Raw genomic sequence first — 22,660 nt, 5'->3', positions numbered from 1 at the left:
GTTGAAAATCACGAAACTTTAAGGTAGTAAATAGAGATTAACCCATATTTATTTATTTATTTTATAAATAATTTATTTTTAATTTCCACATGGGTGACACGTGGTGCCCAGTCATTGTCCACATGGGCACCACGTCACAGTTAACGGGAGACTTAACAGTTTGACTAATGGATGTATGAGACTGCCCTAAAATTTACACTTTAGGTATGACTCTGGGACGAAAAAAACTTGATGTACTAAATGTTGAAAACCACGAAACATGAGGATAGTAAACAATATTTTACCCTAAAAATAAAAATTGTTAGTATATAACTACGTATTGCTAGATACGGGACAAATATAGACAAGACTACATGTTAAGAAAAATACTCTTTAGCCCTTCCATACGGAAGATGACCACATCTTTTATAGGGAAAATATTTAAAAATTACACTATGTTTTGATGAACAAATTTAAGATTACTAAGGAATTTAAAATGACGGGATTTTATTTTTTAGAATTTGTGAATTTTCTTGTTTGGTTAATCTAAAAGAACAATAAAATTGAAAACGGGGGAATTTGTTATTTTGAAGCTTTCAATCATAGAAATTGGGAAGTTACACCTATTTACATATAATTTAAACTTAGGTATTGGAGGTCCCAAATTCAAGTTTTTTTTCCACGTGTAAATTTGAAATTCCTATGTTTATGTAACCAAACAAGAGAATTAATGTGTGTCAATTTATAAATTCTAACTTTTATCCAAATTTCAAGTTTATTTTTCTCTTTCAAACATAATGTTACTCTCTGGTGTAAAGAGTTATTTCTTTTGGCACCTAAATCATATTACAGATGTAAAAAATTACTCGTTTTGTAATTTTAACTAATGTGATTGGCGATTAAAAAGAGGACTCCTACGAAAACCAAATGACAACATAAATCCAGACTTTCTGGGTGAGATTCCGATGTCCAAACCCATCACCCACGTTCTCTACAAATTTTGATTTTTTTCCTATTTTTTTTGTTATTTTTGGCTTTATGAGATACTTCCATGGATGATTTGGGACCTTCTAAAACGACACTAGTGGACAAAGTATGAGAGTTGAAAGCCAATGGAGTTTTCAAGGCTACGAACGTAATGCTATCATCCAAAAGTTTAATTCCCACTTGTTTAACGTGACAATGGGACCTCGTTCAAAAGACGGTGGTGCAACTTATAATCTTCTATATTTCATTCAGAGCGATCGACTGGATTAGGACTAAAATTGATTATTTAACACTAGCCTTGATTTGATAATTTAGATTATACTGATTATTTTAGTCGAATAAAATAAATAATTATCGAATAGTAATGACTGAATTATTTATGTATTTACTATTGTACTGGATATGAATTCAATATAATTATCTAGAAACCCAAACACTTTTCGAATCCCTATCTTCAAAATAAAAAGCAAATAAAAAGCCTCAAAATCAGAACAAAACCTAATTTAAAAAAAAAAAAAATTGCTCAGATAAAATCTTTCCTAATTTTCAAATTCCATCATCGATTTCCAGCCAAGGTCCTAAAATCCAGTTGAAAAAAAAATCCAGATCCAGATCACAAAAAACAACAGCAAAAAGATAACCCAAATTCGTAATTTCAAACACCCAAATGACTAAATCTCTCAAATATCACCAACTAATGATTAAAAACTTAAACCAATACCATACTGAAAAACCCAACTTGGATCAAATGTTGTGAGACGAGAGAGAAGCTCTCTTTGTGCTGTGGTCGGTGCGAGACAGCAAGACGGTTGGTGCAAAGTGTCTTTCTCTCTTTATGGGTGTCTCCAATTGTCAGACGGAGAACAAAGGTGACGGGGTGAATTTGCACAAGAGAGAGGAAAGAGAATCCGACTAATAATACATGTGTTTTGGACGGTTTTATTAATCATGTCTATACAATATAAAAATAAGTGGGCTGGTTAAATTAATTCGGTGCCTATTAATACGGGAGGGCACTAAACGATTGTGTTCGTATTATTAGTCTTAACCAGTCTCTTAAACAAACTATCAAACGAGGCTTAAACTTAGCTTGATCTGAAAAGTTAATTAACAATTAAACAAGCTCTTACATGGGATTATTTTAGGTCATTTAAAATAAGAGGCCTAGTTAGATCTAACCCAACCAAAAGCTAATTTCTACAATTAGTCCAAGTTAAGTCAATTTTATGTATCAACAAGTGTGCTCTTAATGAGTCGATTTTTCTCACAATTGTACACAAGCATGCCAATTTCAAAATCCAGTTTTGAAAAACCGGTTTTTTTTTTCACATTTGTTTTACATAAAAGTTTACCAAACACTATAATACTGTTTTTTTTTTCAAAAGCATTTTTACAAAAAAGTTTACCAAACACTCTATAGCTTTATTTCACAACCGCTTATTCTCACAGCACAATAGAAGCAATTTTTTTTCAAAGCACAGCAATACCAAACTAGCCCTAAGAGTTTTTATAAAAAATGTGTTGCCTAACTTGTATCTAATGACTTCCAGAATACAATAATTGTCATAAAGGGGCTTAATCTAAATGAAACCACTGAATACAAGTCATACATAGTTTTAGTTAATTTTCAGGCGTAAAATTCTTTTATTCTTCAACAGTTCCCAATGCTTTAATCCTCCCTAATTCTTTTGTTGTGCTTTTAACCAAAGCACTTTCAACAACAAAAAAAAATTCATAAACAAGTGATTTGAATCAAGGAAAAACTAATGAAAAAAGTTTAAAAACTTTGAGTTTTAACTATAAGAACAAAATAAAGGATAAAGTAATAGTAACATGATTGACTTTATAGTGTAAAAATATGATTTTTCGTTAAATTAAACAGTATTGGGAGCTTTTCATTAAAGTTCTTTTGAATCAAACATTCTTGGACGTACCCCCTAAAGTCCAGTAGTTGATCAGCCCACAAAGCCCAATTACCCCAAAGGGAGATGGCGGTAAAATGAGTCCGGACATCGTACTTGCCCTTTCCAAATTTTGTTCACATTTTGAAATGACCCATATACCCCTCCTGGCCTCCAAATTCCAATCCCTATTTATTCTCCTTTTTCCCTCTCTCTCTCTACCATCTGAGTTTCTCAGACTCGCGCTCTCCCTCCATGGTCTCTCTCTCTCCAGAAAACCCTAGTTAATTGTAATTCAAGAAATTCGAACAGGATCAATGGAGAAGAAACTATCCTCGAGAAGAGAGCTGTTGGACCGCTGGAAAGCCATTGAGGAGGAAGCGGACGAAGACGACGATCGCATTGACCCCTCCAAACGGCACCGTCTCCACCACAACAAAGAACAATGGTGCCCCCTCCCTCTCTCACTTAGATTTTTGTTTAGTTCCGTTAATCATTGTTTTCGAAACGCGTAATCTTTTGAAATAGGAAACAGTTATCTTTGGTATACTGTGCTTATTGACTTTATTTACATTTTAGCTGGTTTTTGTTAGTAATCTTGTTTGGGTTTGGTGGTATAAGTAAATTGAAGAAGTTGATTTAGGAGCGGAAATGTTGAATTCGATTAGCGGCGTAGGAAATGGAAGCATGTGGGAGATGGAAAGTGTGCTTTTTGTGAGTGGAGGTAAGAAATGGAAGAAATAGAGAACTTTAGTTTATTACTATTACACTAGGCCTGCAAGCATCGACATTGTTGTTTAACCGATTGTGATCCTTAGCAGAGTTGTAAGAAACAAACTACATTATTAGGATGTTTGTTTCTGTCTATGGTTCACATTAACTTCTTCACGGATTTGTCTGATCGAGGAACTCTTAGGTTTTTCAGTTCAACCTTCTTTCTTAATTGTTACACCTCTAAAGTAAATAAATTTTAAACATAGACTTATTTACGAGAGATTTTGAGCTACCGATTCATCTCTCACTTTCTTTCTCTTTGCTGCACAAGATTGAATTCAAGAACCACGTGAACCTGAGAATGCGAGCATACATGCTTCAAGTTTATTTGATGGTTTGCTATTCGTAATGAGTTGATAGGCTCTATATGTATTTGTTTATTTTTAACATTTAGGATTTATTTGGCATTGTTTCAGGTTTGCAGATGCATTCAGTTTTTTGATCTGTTTGCCAAAAGAAAATCATATTTGGTGTGGGTCGTGGGACTTAATGGGGCCTCTTTTGGAGACATTTTATAACTACTTCAAAGATGACAATGCTGATTCTCCTCTTAGACAACTATGGAGGAGAATCTCTGAGGAAATGCGGCAGTGCATCCAGTGCATTTCCCAGCACTATCAAGCCCAAGACATGTATAGCATGGAGTATGAGACCAGTTCTATTGGTCCCCTCTTGGATGTTTTGCGAAGTCTCGATGAGGAAAGAGTGACGCAGCACTTGATAGAGATAAATACTAAATTAGCCCGAAAAGAATATGATGCTGCCCGTGATAATGCAGAAGTCATTAGTGTCATGTATGAGGTATGTCAGTGTTCTCTTATGGAGTTATTTTGTATGATACAGTTAGCGTAGTATAACTTAAATCAGGATGGAATTGACATTAATTTGATTGTTTGTTGTTAATTGGTTCGCAGGTTCTAATGTTCCCTGTATTATTGGATGATGAGTCCTTATTCACTGAGTTTGAAAGATTCATTGAAGCAGTTGACAGCATGCATGAACTGGCTCTGGCTGGACAGCAACAGTTTCCGGTATTTTGTTGATAGATTTATTTCTAGATGTTCATTAATTAGCTTTCATTTTACTTAAATAAGCGTAATTCTTCTTTCCTTATAGAGTGAAGCTGTTTTCTGTTAGGGTGTTTATGCATTATTTTTCTTCAAGAGAAGAGTGCGCTCTGTTGGTCATCGTCTAGCTGGTTCTATGGGAAAACTGAGGTACTGTTTCTTGAGTTTCAATATTCATCATTCAGATGATTATATCAACAAGTCAGTTTTGTTTTTGGGTTCTTTGCACTATGGTGGATAAAAGAGGAGGTGGCAGGTGTTTAAACATTCTACATTGTAATGTTCGAATGTGTAAGTGGTTGCTGCCTCCCAAGTTCCCAACCCACCCCCAAATCACACTTTTGGTTGGTACTGTCATTGGTATGCAGTGCTAATATCACTATTCACATTCAAAAGACTGTACATTTTGGAAATGCTTTATGTTTCAACTTTAATTGTAATTCTTTCTTTTGCATTTGGTTTTCATTTTTTATTCTCTTCATGCATAGGAGAGCAACAGATTTGGAACCCTTGCAGCCTATACTTAAGAAATTCATCGGCTTCTTGGAGACAGAAGTGTTACCGTCAACTTTGAAAACTTCAAGGCCCAGAGTGCAGTTGGAACGTATATCCATATGGGTTGGAATAAAATCTCTGTAGGAACATCTGGATAAACCTGTTTATTACTGACCATTATTTTTCTTTTTCCATTTTTCTTGCTAATGATTCTTTTGTGTGTTTTATGAAGGCTTGGGTTTTTGGAACCTCCAGCTTTTGAAGAAGGGATATTAGAGCGCTATCCTATTTTTCTTGATATTGTACTCAACCATATTAGTGGGGATTCATCGGAATTCTCTCATGCAGTTTCTTGCTTGAGAATACTCTTTGAAATGCTTGGTACAGACCTATTTTATATTTTCAATTAAATGTTGGGATTCTGTTTAAAACGCTCAGAGTTTTTTCTTTATCATTGTGGCTTGGCTTAAGGTTGTAAGCTTTGGTTGAGATCAACACTGTCTCCAAGTGTGATGCGGAATACTCTGATAGGGCAGTGTTTTCATACTCGAAGCGAGAAAAGCCATAAGGATATTTTCGATCTTCTTCAGCCTTTTCTGCAGGCATGTCCGAGATACTCCACAACTTTTAGTGACAGTTATGTAGTCTATTTTTTACATGCTAGTAGGAGCTATTCTGACTTTACTCATCTGATAAGTGCAAATCCAATTTATGCAGTCTCTTGAAGCTTTGCAAGATGGGGAACATGAAAAACAGCGCAGGTATTTTCTTTATTTTCTCCTCATTCAGGTGCCTGCGAGCAGTAACTTCAGTGGCTTAACGAGGCAAAAGGCTTGTCAGGTTCTTATTTCTTTCTGTAGATAGTTTCTCTTTTACAGGCTTTCTCTAGTGTATCCTGTCATTGCTACAATAAGACACTTATATTTTTTTTGGATTGTGCTTGCTTTATTTATTGCAAAATTGTATTTTCAGATAGCACTCCTTATTATACATCGAGGCTACACAATGAACCCGCCTTGTCCTCCTTCTGAATGCGCACATATGTGGTATGCAATTTATCCGTCATGGATTTGACATTCTATGGAGGCCTTTCTTGATTATGAATAAATTAATAGACAAAACAAATGACAAAACCATTTATGCTTTTACTTTTCAGTTTCAAATGTGTCTTTTCTGTCCTTCGTTTTTGCCAACATATTATTCAAAATTATTGGAGGGAAAGGAGGAGACTTTAAAATGAATCTATTTTTCTCCTGGGTTGATTGTTGCAAGGAATTATAGTTTCATCATCATATTCCCTTCCTAATGGCTTATAAAGCGAATGTATAAGAATGGTTAGCGATTTCTGCATATGGGTGGTAAATCACGTATTTGTTTTTGTTTGTGTTGGTCAAGGGTTCTGCACAATATTGCTGTTGCCTCATTAATCTGTTTGTATTTTTCAGGGGCCCTTCTCTTGTGTCATCTTTAAAGGATTCTTCACTTCACAATTCTCTAAGGCAACCTGCCTTTGATCTGATACAAACTATCATGGTGTCTGATGCTGCTGTGTTAGTAAGCACAGTGCTAAATACCCACCTAAACCTTTGTTCTGAAAGAAGCATGTCGTATGAGTTGAATGATGAAGATGATGAGGGGCTTCCATTTGCTGAGAATACAGAAGAGCAGGATAATAGCTCATGGAGTGAATTTAGCATACAAAGTAAAATTGCATCCCGGGAATTTAGAGAGTGGATGTGCATTCCAATGTTATGGATTGATGTCCTTGCTGACATCAATCCATCAGTTCTTCCTATATCATTTTCCAAGGCTGTTTTGTGGGCACGATCTCGTTTTCCTATGGTAGAACCAGTGACTGGTGGAGAAACGGCCCTTCCAGTCAGAACCTGGCTTTCATCCTATTCTGCAGAAATATCTTCAACCTTTGGGTGGAAGCTTCCTACTGGTTCTGACGATGGTGGAGATGTGGTGTCAAAGAATGCAATAAAAGCCTCAACAATGCCTCTTCCTCTAATACGAACATTCAATAGGTTTTTTTTTTCATTAAATGCTGTTATATTTTTGTTGGTTTCTGTGCTGTAGCTTTGATTTTGTGCGTACTTTGTTCCCGGTTGATTTGGTCCTAATAATAACATGGTGGTGTGTAACCGTGTTACAGGTTAACAACACATTTTCTGGTTCATGTGGGGCAGGGGGAACTTCGTAAGCAGTGGACGTGGGAGCCAAGGATGGGTGAAAGCTTGTTCCTCTCACTTATAGATCCCAATGATGTAAATACTTGATTTGAACAATTATTTGAACCTTTAGGCCAGAAGAAAAAAAAAAAAATTTGTAACTCAGATGCCACTTCATTTTATCTTGTAATTTATCATTCAATCATACTTACAAAAATGTTTGCATCTTGTGTGGTATCTTTATTCGTTTTGTATGACACAAATTTATATGTGATGCAGGATGTAAGGAAATTTGGCAAGTCAATCCTGGAACAGGTTTCCAATACACAGGGTCTTGCTTGTAGTTTGACATTCCTATGTTCCTATAGGTCTTCATTGTCTGCTGTCTTTTTAGGCTTGAGACATGCTGTGAAACTGGTAATACTTTTGTTTCATTGAATTTCTTGAAAGTTGAAACTACTGGTGTATAGTACCAGCATGTTGTTTACCTATCTGTGTTTCATCTAGTATATAACTAAGTACATCAGTACATGCTCAATTTATTTGAGCTCTAAAAGTTTGTTCAAGTCTCTCTCTCTCTCTGTGAGCCGTACTGTATTTAATGGACACCTTTTTAGTGGGTAAAAGAGGCTAAGTGTTGTGACCTTCTATGTTGGGATAAACATTCATGTTTCCTCTAATTGGAATGTGAAGGCATATGGTTCCTTTTACTTATGTCAGGAAACCAGTCACAGATAGACCCTATGTTTAACGGGTAGAACATAAGTTCTGAAACTCTGTTTATGATGTCTTACCGTCTTACGGTGATAGATTTTCCTATTTTCCTTACTGTAATACTCTTTTTGAACTACAGTTCATTTCAATTTTCAGGTCCAACTGGATATTGTTTTATTAAAGTTTCAGACTCTGCATCATTTTTTCTTTGTTCTGCGGAGACTACTTATTGATGGAGATTCACGTGCTGCGGATATTCCAGAATCTGACCACTTAAATATGGCAAAATTCTCTTCCCAAGGTGGATTTCTCAGGCAGCCAGTCTTTGATTCATCCCCTGCCAACGTCAATGGGCATTCACCAAATGTTGACTCAAATTTACTGAAAAGATTTTATTACTTGATATCGGAAACTGCATGGCCTTCCATCTGCAGGTGCTTATTGGAAGGAAAAGCATTTATTGATAACAGTATTAATCAGGTAGTGTTTCTAATTGTAAATAATAATGTACTTTGGTAATCTCATATTGAAGACAACTTATTTGCATTTATGGTAGCAGTAGTATTTGTTTCCCTTTGGGTAGGTGGTGGGGTAACTTATCAAATGAAGTAAAATATGTATATTTGTGTTTGTCTGATACTAAAGAAAAGAAGGAAAATTGAACATCAGTTTCTTTGGCTTGGTTCGATTAAGCTGGAATCTTATTATATATTTATTAATTTTTTTTTCAGATGACTTGTGTACGCATACTTGAGATCCTCCCATGTGTATTTGAAAGAATATACTCTGGCATACGGGAAAACACATGTGACTTCTCATGGCTACATGATTTTATGGATTGGGGAAAGTCATCACTTAAAACTGTGGTTGTATACTGGCAACGAACAATCACCTCCTTGTTGAAGCTGCTGAAAGGGTCATATAACAGTGCTATTGCATTGACAATCAGCACCATTGAAAATCTCATTGCATGTGGTGAGCTTTCCATACTGAAATAGATTGATGCAAACTATCTTGCAATACTCCGTTTCTTCTGTTGAAGCAGTGACCATTTTTCAGTACTGAAAGTAACGTTTTCTTTATGGTTTTTGCCTTCTAAATCTAGATTGCGTTTCCATGGATGAATTGATGGAACAAGTGTCACGCCTTTCTGTTTCTCTGTCTAAGGAAGCCTCTTCTAGTATTGGAAAGACCGACCTCTGTTCAAATGCCTTGTTTCCTGAAGGCTTATCTTTTGAGAAGTATTCAGCTCCTTATGTGCAACCCTTGTCCATCAAGGATCCAGATGTCCAAATCTTGCACTCACCATTGGTGGATAGTAGAAGGCATAGAGATGACATGATTGTCCTTTCTGATGAGGAAACTGAAGCTGTTTCACCCGATGAAGTAATTTTGTCTGATACTAAGGTGAGTCGGTGTATGGTGGATGACAAAACAATTGCTCCTAATGATGACAAAAGCACTTCATATACCGAATCTGTGAAGAAGAAGGTTTCTGGTGTTTACACATCCAAGTTTTATGTGAAGGCCTTCGAGAAAAGAGATGCTACAGATAGTGCTGACTTGGCTGTTCAGAAATGGGAGATTGATAGATCTATAGGAAAACGGCCACCTGTTTCCTCCCTGAAATCAAAAGATGAAGATAATAGCAGGAAAGCAATAACATCTGATAGCAATATAGCTGATTCTGAAAAATTGCAGGATAGAACTAGTACTAGAAACTCATATGATAGTATGGTTAGTTCCAAAAAGTTGAATCAAGCTCCCAACGCTTCATTGAAAGAGATAGTAAGTGATGCCAAAGACAATTCCTTGGAGTCTTCTCTCAATTCGGTCAGGCATCAGCAGTCACTTTTGGAAAAAATTAGCATTGCTGCTCCTAAACGACAACTCATTCAGCTTAAATCACCTTTGCAGAACAGGCCTGGCCATTTACAAAGGCTGGAAGCTCGAGTGAAAAGGTTCAAGCCACCAAAGCTTGATGAATGGTATAGACCTATTTTAGAATTAGATTACTTTTCACTGGTGGGGGTAGCATCTGGAAGTGAAAATGATAACCAAAAAGTTGCAAAATTAAAGGAGGTTCCTGTGCAGTTCCAATCACCTGAACAGTATGTTGAAATTTTTTGTCCATTGGTTTTGGAGGAGTTTAAAGCACAGTTACATAGTTCTTTTATAGAAATGTCTTCATGGGAAGAGATGTATTTTGGAACTTTATCAGTGCTTTCAGTTGAAAGAATTGATGATTTTCATCATGTTCGCTTTGCTCACGATGACAATGATTCTACAATGTCAAGCAACTTTTCAGAAAATGACCTTGTATTACTAACAAAAGAGCCCCCTCAAAAATCTTCTCATGATGTTCATGTGCTTGGGAAGGTACTCTTTCATATTATTCATGCGGCTAGTTAGTATTTTATTTGTTGTGATTTACCTGTCTTTGTCTCCAGTTGACTCAGAACTTTGATAAGTGATGATCAGGATGTTGTGTAGTTTGTTGATGGAAATTGACATCTTGCTAACAATAGTAAGAACGAAAAAGATTAGCGAAACCTGACTTCTAAATTTTAATCACTTATGATTGCACAGAAGTATTATTAAACTTTTATTCTGCACATTCTTATAAAGGTGCTATTAGGCTAGATTCATGTCCATACCATTGAATTTTTTGTTTGCATTTCCATTGTAGAAGATGAACCGTGTAAGCAAGTTTAGGCTGCATGTATATGCACTTTATTATATCATTCACGAAACCAGGTTTTTTAAGTTCTTTTATGCTAAAATAATGTGTGCTTCTCAGGTGGAGAGGCGTGAGTGGGACAATAAAAGAAGGTTAAGCATACTACTCATCAGGTTTTATCTGTTGAATGGTACGTCACGTTTACATCAAGCCAGAAGGAACCTCCTTGAACGCAGTAAATGGCATGCAAGTCGTATTATGAACATTACACCTCAACTTCGGGAATTTCAGGCATTATCATCACTAAAGGATATCCCTTTACTTCCAGTTATTTTGAAGCCTGCGAATGATTCTTATGATTCTAGTGAAAGCAAGGAAGTAGATCTGAGCAAACTGTCCCAACCCTTGCAGCGTATACTGAAGTCATCCTTTAATGACAGTCAACTTGAAGCTATTAGTGTTGCCACTGGAACACCTAGGCGGAAGAAAGATTTTGAATTATCCCTTATTCAGGGTCCTCCAGGTTTGTGGTTTACCTGGCTAACTTTCAGTCTGAAATATTACTTGATTTATCATTTACTAATTGGGTTGAATTCCATGTATCATATATGTAGGTACTGGTAAGACAAGAACAATTGTGGCCATTGTCAGCGCTTTGCTTGCTTCCCCTACCCATAAGACAGATCCTGATGAAAAAATTTATGATCGCAGTTCGAAGCAAATTTCAGTTCCCAAGATTAACCAGGCTGCTGCTGTTGCAAGGGCATGGCAGGATGCAGCCTTGGCCAGACAAATAAACGAGGATGCCCAAAGGAATATGAACGCTGTAGATGGTTGCTTGAGAGGAAGGGTGCTCATCTGTGCCCAGTCTAATGCTGCTGTTGATGAATTAGTGTCAAGGATTTCTAGCCAAGGGCTGTATGGAAGTGATGGAAAGATGTATAAGCCATATCTTGTGCGGGTTGGGAATGCAAAAACAGTTCATCCAAATTCGCTACCATTCTTCATTGATACACTTGTTGATCAACGGTTGGTGGATGAGAAAATGAAATTGACAGACACAAAGAATGATTTGAGTGTCGATTCTTCAACTACACTGCGCTCTAATCTTGAAAAGTTAGTCGATCGTATTAGATTCTATGAAGCCAAACGTGCTAACTTAAATGATCGGGATCCTGACCTTAAAAAGTCTTCTGTAGATGATAATTATAAGGGGGATGATGGGAAGGACATGTCTGATGCAGAATTATCTTTCAAGTTAAGAAAACTTTATGAGCAAAAGAAGCAAATTTATAAGGATCTTAGTATTGTTCAGCAGCGGGAGAAGAAAACTAATGAAGAAATCAGAGGACTTAAATATAAACTGCGGAAGTCTATACTAAGAGAAGCTGCAATAGTGGTAACTACATTAAGTGGCTGCGGGGGAGATCTTTATGGAGTGTGTTCTGAATCTATGTCAAGTCAAAAGTTTGGCAGTCCACCTGAACATACTCTTTTTGATGCCGTTGTTATTGATGAAGCTGCTCAAGTAAAGTTTGTCAAGTTCTTAAGAATAGTATCTGTGGTTGTGTATTGTTTCTTTCCTGCCTTCTAAAATTGGTCTTTGTTACAACAGGCTCTGGAACCTGCTACTCTGATTCCTCTTCAGCTTTTAAAGTCTAGGGGCACCCAATGTATCATGGTAATAATGCTTAACTGGATCACATATCAATTTTCTTTTGTGTTGTTTGGTAGTGCTGACATTTGAAATTAATGTTAAAGGTTGGCGATCCAAAGCAGCTTCCTGCAACTGTTCTTTCAAATGTTGCCAGTAAATTTCTTTATGAGTGTAGCATGTTTGAACGTTTACAAAGGGCTGGACACCGTGTTATCATGCTGACCAAACAGGTAGATTAAAATGGCAAGACTTCCCACCCCTTCCCACTTTAATGTATTATACAGGTTATAGTATAAATCTGATGGAGTTTGTGCATCTATTTGTAAATTCTCTCACTTTTGTTGGCATTGATTGTGTTTGAGGAATGGGGAACCATTTCCTTTCAAATGAACATGATAGATCTCTTTGTTTCCATCATTGGTTTATTGTTATACTTCTGGACACTGGCTGTGCATCAAAAAGCATGAACATTAATATTTGTAATTTGCCCGTACACTTCTAGTCGGTTGCGATGTGTGTGATCTTTGACAACTGATCCTAGTTTTTCTTGAACGTTCATATTATTGGAATTTTTTGTTTAATTTCCAATTTTATTCACTTGTGTCATCTTTGCAAATATGTGTTGCCTGATTGAAAAATTAAGTGGACATCCGTCTTACTGCAGAGAATGACACCCCATGCCTTCTATCAAAGTAATTTTCTCAGTGTTACATAATCCCCGACTATAATAATATCTCTTGCTTATATTTAAACTTTTTCATTTTACATGAACCCGCATTATTGTTTGTAAACTTACTGTATACTCACTACCACCACTGCCTGCTGCTTCTGTTGCTACATGTTATTTTACTTTTGCTGCCACTGTTTCTGGATGAGGTGGGGTATGAATATCTTTCTTGTTTAAAATGTTAAGATATTTTCTTAGACGTTATTATTGTTTGCAGTATAGGATGCACCCAGAAATATGTCTGTTTCCTTCTTTGCATTTTTATGAGAAGAAGTTGCTGAATGGCGATCATATGTCTAGCAAATCAGCATCATTTCACGAGACTGAAGGTCTTGGACCTTATGTATTTTACGATGTTATTGATGGCCGGGAGCATCGTGGTAAGAATGCTAGTGGGCTGTCCCTTTATAATGAACATGAAGCTGATGCTGCAGTTGAATTACTCAAGTTTTTCAAAAAGAGGTACCAAGTTCTTTTTTTTTCTTCTCAAAATTGGTGGTTCAAATTAAGCCAGTGGTTCAAATTTATATTTGATGTTGCCTAGGTACCCAGTCTTCTTTCAAGATTAGTTATTGATTTTTGGTTGATGCTCATATAGTCGATATGTTGCTTAGGTACCCTTCTGAATTTGTTGGTGGAAGAATTGGCATCATAACTCCATATAAGAGTCAGCTCTCGCTGTTGCGTTCTCGTTTTTCTAGTGCCTTTGGATCTTCGACCATGGATGATATGGAACTTAATACTGTTGATGGCTTCCAAGGTCGGGAGGTTGATATACTGATACTTTCTACCGTTAGAGCGGCAGAGCCAAGCTCTGCTGCACCTGGAAGCAACTCTAGCAGTATCGGATTTGTTGCTGATGTAAGACGGATGAATGTTGCTTTAACCAGAGCCAAGTTCTCACTTTGGATTTTGGGTAATGCAAGGACTTTGCAGACAAACCAAAACTGGGCTGCTCTTGTGAAAGACGCTCAAAAGAGAAATTTGGTTAAAACAGCTAAAAAGCCATACAAGGACATGTTCAAAACAGCTTCCGAGCAAAATTCTGGTAATCGTTCATTGGAGCCACAACATGTCCAAAAGGTTAAAGATGCAAGTCAGCATGCAAGGAAATATGTCCGAAGTGCAAAGGAAGCGCATGAAAGAAAAACCAAACACATCGATCATGTTCAGAGTAAAAGAAGACTTGGTGCTAGTGAACCAGATGTTTCAGCAACTAAAGATGATACCAGAATTAAAATTGTGCATGCCAGAGATGAATATGATTTACCACTGAAGGACGGCTTTTATACCGTCGCTCCAGATGGCCAGGGTAAAAATTCCAAGGATGTCAAGTCCACAGAGTCGGAGGAACGTGTTACAGATAGTGAAAGTATAGATAAAGATAGCAAAAAAAGGAACATTAATTTGAAAAATACTCAAACTGGTAAGAGGAAAAACAAATTTGAAAATTCAAAAGGGGATGCAGATAACTCTGAACAAAGAACAGATGATGGTAGACCTATGAAATTGCGAGAGTCAAAAAGGGCTAAGAGATCTTTTGATGGTGACAGAAGCCAGAAAAAGCAAGTTTTACCTCCCTCAGATCAAGCAAAGGATGCAAGTGATGGAGGTAGAGCTTCAAATCAAGTTGCAACTTCTCAAGATTTAATTGCAAAAAGGAAAAAACAGCGGGAAGCTGTTGATGCTATACTTTGCTCATCTCTGATTCCTTCAAAGAAGTCTGAAAAATCAATGAAACCCGTGCCTGCTAAAAGACCTCAATCGTTTTCCTCAACTGCAAGTGGTGGCATAAAACCACCCAAGTCAAGGAAAGATTGACTGGCCTGTTTTGGTGTTTTGTCAGGTATGATTTCTCTTATAGCATTAGAAAATTGGTGGTTAGCAAATTGCTCTATGAATATATATATTTTATTGGTAGCATTTTAAATCTGGTCATGGTTGTGAGCTTTGTTATTTGAAAGCTTCGTAAGCCTGAGGTCGCATTCTTGGTGGAATAACAATTATATTGAAACAGAATTGTCCGCAGGAATAATAATTATGTTGTGAAATTTCATCCTGAAATTTCTCCATGACACGCTCATATGGCATCTTCTCTCGTTATTGTGTTGTGGAGGGATGGATAGGTTGTGGGTTTGATAATCATTAGCTGCGTGATTGAAGTTACCAATATGACTTAGAAACTCATGTTAGGCAATGAACTTTTGGTTATATTGGTGTGGCATTTCTCTTTCACCCCATACTAAGCATAAGCGTTTGCACTGTATTGAACATTCGTGTACTAGTCCTTTTAGTTCCAGTAGATATCTATTATTAGAAGTTCAGTAAGTGTTGTGAGATATTGAAACTGTTGAATGTATTTGTAATCAAACTCTTCTATATGTTTGCAGTTTTGGCCAGAATTCTCAATCCGTGAAATTTGTCGCGCAACCCAGAATATACAACTGACTGCTTGCTTACAACGAGCCTAAGTTTTCCATTCATTTATTTGAGATTTGAAGAACGTCGTAAGTTTTTGCAGACTGCTATAGAGAATGTACAGCTGACTGCTGGCTTACAATGTGCAGTATTTGGTTGCATCCCTCTGCAGTCACAACGAGCAGGACAGGAGGTCCGATTTGAAGGTGTTTCATCTGAAAATTTCTGGTACGGGATTTTGTATGCCATTGTAAAATAGTCTTTTGATAGGTGTGCCGCAATTGGTTTAGCTCGTATCCTTTCTATGGTTTTTGGAAGGTCATGTGTATATATCAGTCAGTGTAAGTACTAGTAATTGTGCTCTTCTTTAATTCAGAATTTTTCGTCCTATAAACCTCTTATCGACCAAAGCAATTTCATCCGGGTAGATTGTTTTAGTTTATTAAAAGTATCAGTTGTATTGCCATGGTTGTGTAAAGAAATGAATATACTTGGTTTTTTTGTATGTATGGAGCCATTGTTATACGACGATGAATTACAATTTGACACATCTCTAAAACTTTTCCTTTTGCCATTTTAACGAGTTACATTTGCTTGTGTCAGACTAGATTTGCAGAAAGGAAGGAATGATTTGTTCTAGTCTCTTTCCAGCAATCTTCAAATGCATTTTCACCTAATATTAGAGTAATGGTAGGTAGACTAAATTTGTAGACTAATTGCAAATTAGATGATGCATCACTAATAAGAAATAAGCACGTTAATCAACATTTAATTAATAATGGGCAATGCTAGGTAGGCCAAACCAACTAATGTATCATCAATAAGAAAGAAACACGTTAATCAATATTTAGGTAATAATCTAATAATCAACAACTATATCATTTGGTTTAAAAATTTAGTCTCCCTATCATTACCCATTAATAATCCAATAATCAATTTCCATGTTATTTAATTTACAAAATTTTGTCTACAAATTGTCTCCCTAACATTACCCATATGCTATGCATGCATCTCTACCATAAGATAATCTAGTAACTAATCCATTTCAATTAATCCTTAATATCAGACGCCATAAAATAATCTAGTTACTTATTCATTCCAATCCAATCTAATCCTTAATACCAAATGACCATAAGAATTGACCTCTTACATGTCCAACCCGCACGTGACTTGTGCCCTCGAAATATTAGAACCAAGAATCCCTAGCTCAAACTTATTGGGGGAGGGGATCGGTATAATAGCTTGGTGATTTATCGTATTTTGGGATAACTAATTGTACAATCATTGCCTTGGTATTTCATGTATCAACCATGCAACAATATATACTCAATGTGACCGGAATACGTAATGATACACCACGTATTATTATACAAATGGTGAGATATATGTGTTAAAAAGTTAATAACTTAAAAAATACAATTTCCCACCACTTATATAAAAACATGTGGTGTACCATTTGTATTCTAGTCACAATGAAAAATTTCTTCTAAAACTCCTCGAAAGGTTAAAATTCTAAAAGTAAGAATTCAGCTAGAAACCTTTGCAAGTGTCCAAAATTTAGCTTGTTAGTTTTTTTGTTTGTTTGCTTTGGTAAGGTGTCCAAAGTTTAGTTACTTATCAAAACTTGCACATTTGGAGGGACGGCATGCATACTTTACCGAAAGAGGCAATGAATTTGTAAACCTCAAGATATGAAGAAACTGAAATGTCAGTGTACCCTAAGCCAATATAGAAAGCAAAATATTGAAAGAGCTAGGAAATTGTCGATACGATCAAATGCATGCATCTATATATGGATATGTGTAACAGTAAGTATGGTCAACCGAATTGATATTGTTGTCTATTTTTTGAAAAAAAAATGGTTAGATTCAGGCTAGAACAATTGTAGATTTGTTCAACTTGTTGTCTAACTAATTCATATTCTATGTAATGTACATCCAAACCTTCTAAAGAAAAAGAGCATAGTCGTAGACGTGTTTAGAATACTTTAGCTAGACTGGTAATGCATGTTGAAAATGTAATGCATCTATGGTTAGAATAAACTTAATTACATAGATCTGGATGACTCATCGGATAGTTCTTTTAAAATAAATTATTAGAAGTGGTCGTAGTTCTTTTTGGGGGTGCGAATGTTCCGGAAATCGATGCATTTCATTTGCTAAAAATTGATTAAGGTACGTATAATCTTGTTGCTGAAGGGAGAAGCAAGCTTACCCACCACAGGGAAATCATGTGAGATGCTGCGTGCATGCACGTTGGGTAATTAATCAGAGTTGTCACCTATTATTTTGGACATGTGATGTGATGAATTTCTCTAACGGGCTTTCAGATTTAGTAATCTCATTCTTTTATCTTATGCGGCGTTGCTTGCTTATGATTAAGCAAATGCCCCCCCCCTCTCTCTCTCTCTCTCTCTGAACTAGTCTATCATGAAATCATTTCCACAAATTCCTCATGGTGAATTGTTTAACACTCTCCTCATTTAGCACAGATCTTATTTTTTGGTTTTGGGATGCACACTACTTTGGCATCTATTGGTACAAAATAATAGTGTTTTTCAAAATGGTCTATAAGATTGGCTTAACTTCTCACTTTAGTTTCTGAGTTTTGAAATCAATAGAAATGACATCTGACTTTGTCCACCATCATTCATTAATTTGGTCCTTGCATGAAAAAGTCTATTAAATAAGTACCAAATGACAAAAATACCCTCCATTTGATAAACAACATGCCAAAATGTTTTGACAAAGATTGATGATATTTTTGTCATTTTATCCTTATTTAATGGAGATTTTTCATGGAATGACCAAAAAAATTGATGGTGGATAGGAATTACTTCTATCGATTTCAAATCTTAGGGATCAAAGTGAAGAGTTATGCTAATCTTAGAGATTATTTTGGATAAAAAGCCAAAATATTATGTAACAATTTCACATGTAACTATATGTTACGTTTTCATATATCAATTAACTGTAAAGCTACATGTTTAGCTTTTTATCAATAGTCTAACAATTACAAAAGAACATCATTATAATCTAATACTTCCATGTTGATGATTTTAAATTAGTTATATAGACCCATGTTTAGGGATAAATTTTTATTTTTTTAATTAAACAAATTGATATTTTTTCACCCTCCCGAACTTGCCAATTATTTGGGGTGAATAAGCGATCATTGTATAATTAGGTTTATACCAAGGGCGGAGATGGAAATTTAAGCAGAGGTGACTAATATTTCATTGCCTGAAAGCTTACAATTATTGTGGCCTGTATTTAACTGAGAGAAGAGTGAGACGTGCGGCAATAGAGAGAATGAAAGATGGAGAATAAGCTTGAGGAATTCTGTGTGTTGTTCTCCAAAACTTGTGCCTTTATTAATAAGGAGAGAAATTTGATCTCCACGTACAAAGTTTGATAGGAAAGATCTTCTAGATCTTGAAAGATTCCTAATCTATCTTTACTTAGGATTTGCACAATCACATATATATTAAAATGTATATCACAACAACAATACTATTTTAAAGATACAATTAGAACTAGTAAAAGTATGATTTTTCTCTAATTGTATTTAGTTGGGGGGCTAAATTGCCAAAGTATTATATTATATGTAGTAAAAACAGTCAAATGACTTTATATGGTATTTAATTTTGCGAAAATCCGGGCTGTGCTATAGCCAAGGGAAATTACACATAGCTCCGCCCTTGGTTTATTCATAACGTTGTACATATATAATTTCTTGCTGGAACTCAATACATAATACGATTGAGAATTCACATATGTAAGAGAAATACAACAATAAAGTCTTATCTCATTAAGTGTGTTTGTTGTATAAAATCCTATAACGTTCACTGCACTCATGCATGAGAAATGCTATAAAAAAAATATGCATAATAATTTTTGTCAGAATCCATACCAATTATAGTGGCCATAGTATTCTTGTTGTGAACTTGATCATCATTTGTTTTCCTTTATCATGAAAAAGGGCATGATTGGAGAGGGCCCATAAAGATATGCTAAATTAACAATGGCCGGAAAATATATATGATATATGTAGTGATAGAACAATATATGATTGGATTGGAAGGATCCCATTGGGATTTGCTTGCTTTATTTTTGAGAAGTAGAATTGATATTATATATATATATATATATATATATATATATATATATATATATATATATATATTACATGGAAAAATTGAGTCAGTCAGAGGGAGTAACCAAATTTTATTTGTTATTGGTTCACATTTTGTGAGAGTGACCCCGTTCAGCTCACTTGGTTTCTTTATTCCATGCAAACCTGCAATTGATGTTGCCTCCATCAAATAGGCAACTTGAGAAAAGACCTGACCCTTGCCACATGATATCTCATTCTGCATGCAGTATCAGTATCAATAATAGGAGAGATGCACCTCGATCTTTTAGCCACATATCTCTTTCTACTGCATTAATGCGTTGCATGCATGCATGCATTTGCATTCTCACTCATTGCAGCCCCAAGAGAAGCTAAATATATGCGTATTTGTATTCGTTATATTTTGGGAGCTCTCATATATACATGGAAATAAACTTTCCACGCAAATGATCATGTTGTTTTGTCTTTCGATGAAAACAAATTACAACTGAGAACGAGCAGTACACACACACAGACACACATATAGTAGCTAGTTCATTCTTCACATGGGATAACACAAAAAGATTGTCATCATTTTTATTGATTGCTAGCAATTATTGAATTTAATTGGTTACAAAATGTTGAGTAATGCTAGGAAGATTATGCATTTTGTAGTACAGTTTAAAATTAACCATATTATGTGTCAAGTGATGTGTAAAGAGAAAAATTTCATGCACCAGAGATATATTGTTAATAATGAATCTCACACTGATGAGAGGAGGCCCCTAGCATGAGATTATAAGTTGGGCCACTTCTCATATTATGCATGGTGGAACCTCAATTTTTTTCATATATCTAGCTATATCCCTCTCTTTGTGATTGATCACGTGACTTATCAAATGATCATCGACAAAGGGAGGAATATCGAGATATACCCATGTGGTATTCGAATTTTTGTGCAAAAATATCGTACTCCCAACAATGTTCAAAACTATTCAAAGAAGCTTTTATGTGAAATATATATTGGTGATGAATTCATGATAAAATGATTCTAAAAGAGTTGATCCTATATATTCCCTTCGAATCAATGTACATTGTTAAGTTTCTTCATACTAATTTAGTTGGTATAGTATAGATAGCACTGGAAAACAGCAAAACTGACAAAAATATTGTTTGACAATTCTATTGGAATTTCAATCTATATAGATATATAGCTTTTTAGTTTCCCTTTCTATCGTCCAAATGTACCTATTGCATCGTCTCCCAAGAGATTTCCCATCAAATTTTATAGATTATTAGTATAAGGACTTTTTATATATATATATATGAATGTTTGTGCCAATTATGTATGGTAGTCGATTGATCGTGATCTTGGAGGCACTGTATAACTAGGTGCGTGTAACCTGTTTTTACACATGCATTGAGATTTTATATTTCTTTATTTGATCTGTTAATTCGTTAACTTAACGCCCATAATTAAGGGAGCTCATGTCATGTGATCAAGAAACAAAGAAAAATTACATTAGATTCCAAACCTTTCACAGAAGCCAGAATTAATAAATTAACCAATCCAAGTACGGACGCTTTTGCTCTTAAAGCACTTCTATGCATCATGTGCTTTGCAATCATCCAATGTTTAAAATAATGAAAGACACCTACCCCAACATCTAGATAATAACCAAATCCTTACCCTAATTAAAGAGGGTACATATTTCAAACCACCCTCAAGTGGTGGTAATATTCATTATCTTATTTATTATCGTTAGATAAATTTAAATTTTAAAATTTGTGCCTATTCACTATACAGATCTTGATATTTAAACTTATTTAACAGAAATAAATAGGGTAGTAAGCATCACCATTAATTGAATGTGTTGAGCAAAGTATTCTCAATTACAGAACCCATTTACATCTAATTGTACGATTTGTTCATCTCCTTTGACCTTTGACCAAATAATTAGTGTGCATTATTACTTCCTATTTTTATACATGTTGGCTGCAGGACCAATGGTTTCTTTCTCAATCCGTTAATTGTTAAACTTAATTAGGATCCATTCCATAATGCATTATATTTAGATGCAAGTAAGATTTGCGGGTAGGGTCTTTTTCTTCAACCTATTATATCTCAGGGTCAAACTTTCCTTCTTACTTTGGGTGTAGATTAGTGTACAATATTGCTTGTAATGATAATAAAAAAAAATACTCAGTATATTTGGTTGGGAGGTATCATAAAGCATCTTCAATGAAGTCCCCAAGAACATCTCCAATGGAAGATGCAATATATTGAAAACTCTGTAATGGAGAGATGCAAAATATCCACCTTGGCTAAAGAATGTAAATAAAAACCTAAATTTGCATTTTTGGTGGTGAGTCTCACCAATTTAAGAGAGAAAATTAAATAGAGATTAAAGTTTACATTTCTCATTGGAGTAGAATTCTCATTTACACCTCCTAATAATATAAAATGAGAAAACAACTTGTGTGGGGATTAACATGTCATTGGCCTATGATGAGTGAGACTACTAACCACTTAGAACTTACCATATGGTAAGCTATGATTATAATTTTTACCAGATATTCATATTTAAATTTCTCATAGTTAATGTTCCTCTTAATCAATACATACCATTAGAGGAAAAAACATGAAGCATTTAAAGCGAAATTTTGCAAGTAATTTGAATGGAAAAATTCAAAGTAGAACGGAAGATAGAAAACTAACATCCTTGAGCAATTCCTAGACATAATTTGCCCAATATGTTACTGCGAAGGGTCTTTATTTCTTCCCTGTAATGATTACGCATTTTGTACCGCAGTTTAAAATCATATATATTATGCATCAAGTGATGTGTAAAGAGAAAACTTTCATGCACCTGAGATATATTTTTAATAATGAATCTAACATTGATAAAAGAACGGACCTAGCATGAGATTATAAGTTGAGCTACTCTTCATATTATGCTTGATGGAACCTTAA

At 35.3% G+C, this 22,660-nt stretch overlaps 1 protein-coding gene across 2 annotated transcripts; it reads left to right on the top strand.

Moving 5' to 3' along the window:
- The first annotated feature begins 3,081 nt into the window (after window positions 1–3,081).
- On the top strand, window positions 3,082–16,078 carry LOC126610949 (uncharacterized). Of its 2 annotated transcripts, XM_050279121.1 has the most exons (23): window positions 3,189–3,315; window positions 3,489–3,591; window positions 4,058–4,442; window positions 4,556–4,672; window positions 4,779–4,858; window positions 5,197–5,343; window positions 5,436–5,584; window positions 5,675–5,805; window positions 5,921–6,043; window positions 6,176–6,249; window positions 6,649–7,233; window positions 7,362–7,473; window positions 7,657–7,794; window positions 8,248–8,571; window positions 8,823–9,066; window positions 9,197–10,470; window positions 10,892–11,294; window positions 11,386–12,299; window positions 12,387–12,452; window positions 12,533–12,658; window positions 13,373–13,617; window positions 13,770–15,001; window positions 15,546–16,078. In XM_050279121.1, the coding sequence occupies exons 3-22, from the start codon at window positions 4,131–4,133 to the stop codon at window positions 14,974–14,976; spliced, it is 6,771 nt and encodes a 2,256-aa protein (XP_050135078.1). In that variant the 5' UTR covers window positions 3,189–3,315; window positions 3,489–3,591; window positions 4,058–4,130; the 3' UTR covers window positions 14,977–15,001; window positions 15,546–16,078. The 2 variants fall into 2 exon arrangements, with proteins under 2 accessions (XP_050135077.1, XP_050135078.1); XM_050279120.1 differs by lacking the exon at window positions 3,489–3,591 and having other exon boundaries at window positions 3,082–3,315.
- The last annotated feature ends 6,582 nt before the right edge of the window (window positions 16,079–22,660 follow it).

Source organism: Malus sylvestris, chromosome 17 (genome assembly GCF_916048215.2).
Source record: "Malus sylvestris chromosome 17, drMalSylv7.2, whole genome shotgun sequence".
In the NCBI taxonomy this organism is placed as follows: domain Eukaryota; kingdom Viridiplantae; phylum Streptophyta; class Magnoliopsida; order Rosales; family Rosaceae; genus Malus; species Malus sylvestris.
The sequence above is the reverse complement of the archived record's forward strand: the minus strand, read 5'-3'. Positions and strand labels throughout refer to the sequence as shown.

Excerpts from the sequence above, each read along its gene's own strand:
- LOC126610949 (XM_050279120.1), top strand. The coding sequence starts at position 3,185 with ATGGAGAAGAAACTATCCTCGAGAAGAGAGCTGTTGGACCGCTGGAAA. Across the intron at positions 4,859-5,196 it reads GGTTCTATGGGAAAACTGAG|GAGAGCAACAGATTTGGAAC; the intron begins GTACTGTTTCTT and ends CTTCATGCATAG. Across the intron at positions 10,471-10,891 it reads ATGTTCATGTGCTTGGGAAG|GTGGAGAGGCGTGAGTGGGA; the intron begins GTACTCTTTCAT and ends TGTGCTTCTCAG.